The sequence below is a fragment of the Protopterus annectens genome, chromosome 1.part1 (genome assembly GCF_019279795.1).
Source record: "Protopterus annectens isolate FY-2018-M chromosome 1.part1, PAN1.0, whole genome shotgun sequence".
NCBI lineage: Eukaryota > Metazoa > Chordata > Ceratodontiformes > Protopteridae > Protopterus > Protopterus annectens.
Genome location: NC_056726.1, coordinates 1,570,264,809 through 1,570,270,808, shown reverse-complemented (window position 1 = coordinate 1,570,270,808; position 6,000 = coordinate 1,570,264,809). Strand labels below are relative to the sequence as shown.

The following is a 6,000-nucleotide window of genomic DNA, read 5'->3' as shown; positions in this document are numbered from 1 at the left end:
AGGCAGGAATGGTCTGTGGGAAGTCCTGATGGGTATGTGTAGGTAGGCCTCCTTTAGGTCCAGGGTGACCATGAATGCTTTGGCTGGAATTAGAGGTAGTAGAGTGGGGAGAGAAAGCATTTTGAAGGGGGGTACCTGAAGGTGAAGATTTAGGTAGGATAGGTCTAAGATGGGTCTCCAGGGCCCATCTTTTTTGGGGAACAGGAAGAGATGGGAGTAGAAACCCTTTCCTTCTTGTCCTGAGGGGACAGGTTCTATGGTGCCTAGCTTTAGAAGGTCTGCCAGATCTTGTGGCATGAGATGGGCCTGGTTTTTGGGGGGAATGGAATGCCTTTCCTGGGGGGAGTTCTTTCCAGGATAGGAAGTACCCTTTTTGGATAATGGATAAGACCCATTGGTCTGTGGTGATGGATTGCCATAGGGGAATACAGTGGGAAAGGCGTGCAGAGAGGGGTAGGTGGGCAAGGCAGTCACACATTACTGGGGTTTCCTCTGTCCTGAAAAGATTGTCTGGGTTGAGGAGATGGAGCTGAAGGTCTGGACATGGCTTTAGCAGGGTAGTTCCTATAATACTTGGGAATGGGGGACACCAGAAGATGCTTGATGTCCTGTAGTTCTTTACTTTTTTCCTGCAGATTCTTAAAGATGTCTGGAGATTGTTTACTGAAAAGGACATTGTGGTCCAGTGGGGCATCCAAGATCTTCGACTTGAAGTCTTCTGGTAGGTTCTGAAGTCTTAGCCACGAATACCTCCTGAGGACAGAAGCAAATGCTTCAGATAGGGCAGATGATTCTGCAGCATCATAGCTGCATCTGATGGAATGCCTGGCTACCTGTTGGGCCAAGGACAGTTTGGAGGTAATGTCTGTCTTAATGGGACTGTCAGGCAAAGAAGCCAGCATGGAGGAGGCTTGAGAAACTAAGTCTAGAGCATACTTAATCATGTGGGTCTGATAATTTATGGCTCTGAAAACCAAAGTGGAAGATGTGTATACCTTCTTTCCCATCCTAGCCATATATTTGCTATCTTTATCTGTGGGTAGGAGGGAGGCAGCAGTCTAAATTGCATATCTGGAGTGGTGGCAATCACAGCTGGGTCCACCAAGGGTGGTTTAACCAGGAACATCTGGTCCTCTGGTACTTTATAAAAGTGGTCGGTGCACTTAGTATCCAGAGGCTGGGAGTCTGGGGCATTAGAAGCTGAGTTGAAAGCATCCAGGTAAGCAGGTAGAACCAGAGGAACCACCAAATTGGGGGGGGGGGGGGTGATTCTATTTGCAGAAGCTCAAAGTACCTTTTTTGGGTGTCAGTCATTTGGAAAGTATCCCATTTAAAGTAATCTTTCATCTTGGTGATGGTCTCACCAAATGTAATATCCTCAGGAGGCGAATCCCCTTCCACAGATTCCTCATCAGGAGAGTAATATTCCTGGGGGGAAGCAATCTAGGATGCATATGAAATGGAATCCTCTGAGGAAAAAAAGGAAAAATCATGCTCTTCCTCCCTGACTTGAGAGGTCATGGTTTGGAGGGGAGAGGCAGAAGCAGGCCTAGGGCTCAATAGAGGCAGAGTAGTAGGGGCTGAGGCTGAAGGCCTGAGGGCCATAAAGGCCTGCATGAGAGAGGAGGTGAAGGCCTGCCAGTCTGGTATGGCTTCTGTCGAGTAAGAGGTATGCTTAGTTTTCTGCTTCTTTTTGGCTGGGGTGGAAGTAGGAAGCGGCCTGGCGTAGGGTTTTGAGATTAACACATCTGAAGTGTGGATCCCGGTCGGAGGTATCACCGAAACTGGTCCCCCCTCAACATCGACGGTAGCCATTTTCTGGTTAAGGTCCGAGGACATGACAGTCGGCTGTGCAATGGCTTCCTCAAGGGACGTCATTGTAGTCGATGGATCCGCCGAGTACACCTTTACCCCTAGACTGGCAGTTAGTGGGGCATTGGGAAGCAGAGCGGCAGGAGAGGAAGGCCTAGGAATCTTGGCCTTCTTGTGCGGAGGTTCAGGTGTGGCCTCTGATGCAGGATCCATTCTAAAGACTAACCGCTTAAGGGGCTGGTTTTCAACGTAGAGTTTTAAAGTGGCCAGGCAGCTGCAAAGGGTCTTCTGCACAAAAGATTGACAAATTATGCAGGAGGAGTGACCGTGTTCCTGGCCTAAGCAAAAAACACACCTATCATGGGTGTCTTTATGGGGTATCTGGCGCCTGCATTGGCACTTTCCCTTTTTACCTGACATCAGCTAAAGGCTACAACAACCAAGCCTAAGCAATAACAATCGGTAAAATAAGAGAAACAGAAACCCAACGGGTTGCTTATCTTTAAGATGCGACATCTGGGAAGAGGCGATCATACAATGCGAAGGTCATCTGCGTCTGAAAAGTTCTGAGGATTGTGCGTGCAGATGTCACATTTAAGGGCTCTGGTTTATGGCCTTATGTGTGACATCCAACACACACTGCAACAGCCAAGCTGAAGCTTTTGTATAGGAGCCGACATACGAGTCACCTGAGGGCAGAAAATCCCACATCCAGAATACTGCAACATAGGAATAGAAGGACATCTGCCTGATACTTCCAAAACATATGCAGATTCTCTCGACCCTTCTCTCCATATCTCCAACATTTCCCCACCCCCACATTCCAATACCTCTGTAACTGAAGTGGAGTTCTAAACAACCTATGCAACCATCTCAAATACTGGTCTCATATAATAGAAATTAATTTTAATTTGTTGTACCTTCTTGACACCCCATTCCATTCATCTTCATATATTATTACATCCTCCATTGTTTCCTATCTCCCTCCCTTCGGTCACTCAGAACATTAGGTGGGTCATCTGATGCCTGGTGGCATTTTCAATATGGTGCCTCCACAGATCAAAGGTGTAGAGCAGACAAATGGAGAAAAAATGTCCATTTCTCTGCTGCTCTAAGCAAATAGCCAAGCTTAGTCCATCTCCATACTTCCTTAGCTATGCCTCTCAGCTCTAAGTTGTTAAAGCTACTTTTTTTCTACTTTTCAAACACTGTAGCAAACTACTAAGTAATTAAACTATGAATTTATGACTACTTCAAAACTCCTGAACAAAATGGTTCTTCACTGAAAAACAAGCTTCACCACCAAAATGCATTTTTATCAACCACCCATCCGTACAGTTATGAACAACTAATTCCTAGGTTACCATGTCAGAAGGAAGAAGTTGCAGCAGACCTGGAAAAAAATATGATTTCACAAGTATGACTTGAAAAACAGAATAAGTTCAGTCTATAATCATTATACAGGATTTTTTAAAATTATAATTGTAAAAGTTTTCAGATGTTAGAAAGTTTGTTTCATTTAGCAGCTGAGAAATTCCACTTTTGACCATAGCTATATGATACCAGAAAAAAGTGTTATATGGTGATATGTGAAATAAATATTTTGAGGGATGGGAGGTTGGTGTAATAGTTAAGGTGCTTACCTTAGTAACACAAGGTGCAGGGTTTGATTCTCACATGGGGTAATTGGCTAGGCTTAAAATGATCTAAGAGGACAGTTAGTCTAGTACTAATCTATGAAAAATGCAGACATTATGTTTTTATTTTTTTCCTAATGAAGATTGGCTTTGTTTCAGACCAGAAGCAATTAATGCTTATCAGTTACCTTTTACAAGATTGTTTTTAATACAGCTAGACATGTCAATGTTAACATTTGCTTACATTCTGTGTGCTTTCAGTATAAAATACATGAGTCATTCAGCTTCAGTGCATAAATATGTTTCAGAAGAAGTCATCGGATGTGATACTTTACTAATCTATAATGCTCAGTGTTAGTTCATGCAGTCTAATGCACTAATCTGTTAATGAAACAAAATAGGTCAAAGAAATAAATGCACATACTTATGAAACCAGGTGGTTTTCAAATCATCCACGTAACACTTTAGTACGGAATAAAGTTTGATGCCTTCAGCTGTGCTTTGGATTTTCAAGGGACCTGCTGTCAAGGCTGTAGCAAAGATAAACAAATAAGGAAACATAGTTTCTTTCAAGGAGCTTGCATAATCTACATATCTTATTTCAGCCATCAGACCAAACAACAAATATACCTTGCACCTTTAAAGAGAGTAAACTACCCCCTTAATAACAATAAATGGTCTTAACTGGAAGTTCAAGCTTGGTCTGCACTATCTGTACACCTTTGGCATTGCCTTATGAAATGGCATATCAAACTGCTTAACTGCACTCAGGAATTTCAATACTGTGATGCCTGAGAGTCTTTCTTATTCTTTGACAATTGAAACGCCAGCATCCTTTGTTTATTACTTTGTTCCTGTATTTCTGTCTCAAAGTGATTATTTTAGACTGCTTTAATTATTTATCTGCCATGCACTTGACCACTAGCAGACGTTTTGAGTTCTCTTATATCACTGGTTATGGTTTTAACACCTCCCAGAACAATGTTCGTATTTCTGAATTAACTGCAATACATAAGGAGCTATATCTTACCTTTCAAATTCTTTACAGCACCTCATATAGAGTTACTGAAGAGTATTTGTTTACAGTTCAGTATTTTGGGTCACCAAAGTGACAACCCTTTGTTTACGTACAGAACCGTATTTACCATCACACTCTTCTTTCGGCCACCAACACAATTTCCTATGCTCTGCTTCACCTTTTGAACCATTCTAGTTTAAAATCTGAGTCTGTGGTGGTAAGGCTACTGAATCTTGTCATTTGATCTTTCACTATATTGTGTTTCTAAAAAGTCGGATGCATATTATCGTAGTGCAAATAAGTGGAATCTAGATACTGGCATGCGAATTACTAAAATGGGCCATTGTCACAACTTCTTATGTTAGATCTGTGTTAAAGGTCACTTTCCATTCTTATTAAAAATTAAAAAATATTCAAACTGTAATTGCTTGTTTAAACCATGGTTTATTAAGTTAAAACAAGAGATGAGTGCTTTTGGCTTTGCACAGATTTTCTTGCTACTGTGCAAAACAGTCTGTCATTTTGAAAACAGTTTTCCAACTTAATGTCCAATACTACCACACTCATTTTTCTTATAGTAAAAGTAAACCTAGTGGTCTTGTTCAAATATTCCAGAAATTAATTCAGCATTTCTTGTGATCCTGTCCAAAAATAAAGCAAATCATCAATATAATAGAAATACTTTTTAACACACACACACACACACACACACACACACACACACACACACACACACACACACACACACACACACACACACACACAAACAAATCTTCCATAGAGAAACATTTTTTTCAAATAAAGAAGTACAATATTTGCAAAGCTGGGGCCCATAACTGGCCCCACAACCACTCCTTGTATCTGTTGATAAAAGTACTTGTTAACAATAAAATAATTGTGCCTAAGCACTATCTCCAGGCACAAAAGATGTCTTCTTTAAAAGGGAAAGAACTGTTGTCTGAAACATACTCCTTAAACCATACTAATCTTATATCAGCAGGAATGTTAGTGTATAGATTATGAATGGCAGCCATCACTAAAAAATCTTGACTTGTTGCTAAGTACCGCAATACAGTTTGCTGAGTCCAAAATAAAGGATTTAATTGACCTGACCACAGGCTTCAGCGTATGTTTAGCACCCTTTCAATATTTCAAATGTTTCAATATTTTTGTGTTAGATATTTTTTGCTGTAGAGCTGTAGATATTTGTAAGTTTACATATTTTTGCTGTTGATATTATTTTAAATACAACTATATATATAGGTAAATGTGCAAAGAAGTATATATACACCACCGGAGGTAAGACACAGCTGCAAATCAATGAAAACAGAAACAAAACCAGTCGACCAAAAAAGTAAAAAATCCACTATTCATTTTAACATACAACAGGGTAAGTGCTTTCGCATAGGAGCTTCATCAGACCAAGTTATGTGGGGTTTTAAGCTTAGTTCAATGATTTTGTTAACAATACCTGAGAAGGGTATTGTATTGAACACCTTACCCAGGTCAAGGTAGACAGTATGCACCATTTTC

At 40.8% G+C, this 6,000-nt stretch overlaps 1 protein-coding gene across 1 annotated transcript in view; it reads right to left on the bottom strand.

Moving 5' to 3' along the window:
• The window catches only part of LOC122816536 (myomesin-3-like), a 522,511-nt gene that overhangs the window by 132,130 nt on the left and 384,381 nt on the right, over positions 1–6,000 (bottom strand). Inside the window, exon 18 of the mRNA XM_044089388.1 lies at positions 3,874–3,979. Coding sequence (XP_043945323.1) covers positions 3,874–3,979 — 106 coding nt within the window. The remainder of the gene's footprint in view (positions 1–3,873; positions 3,980–6,000) is intronic.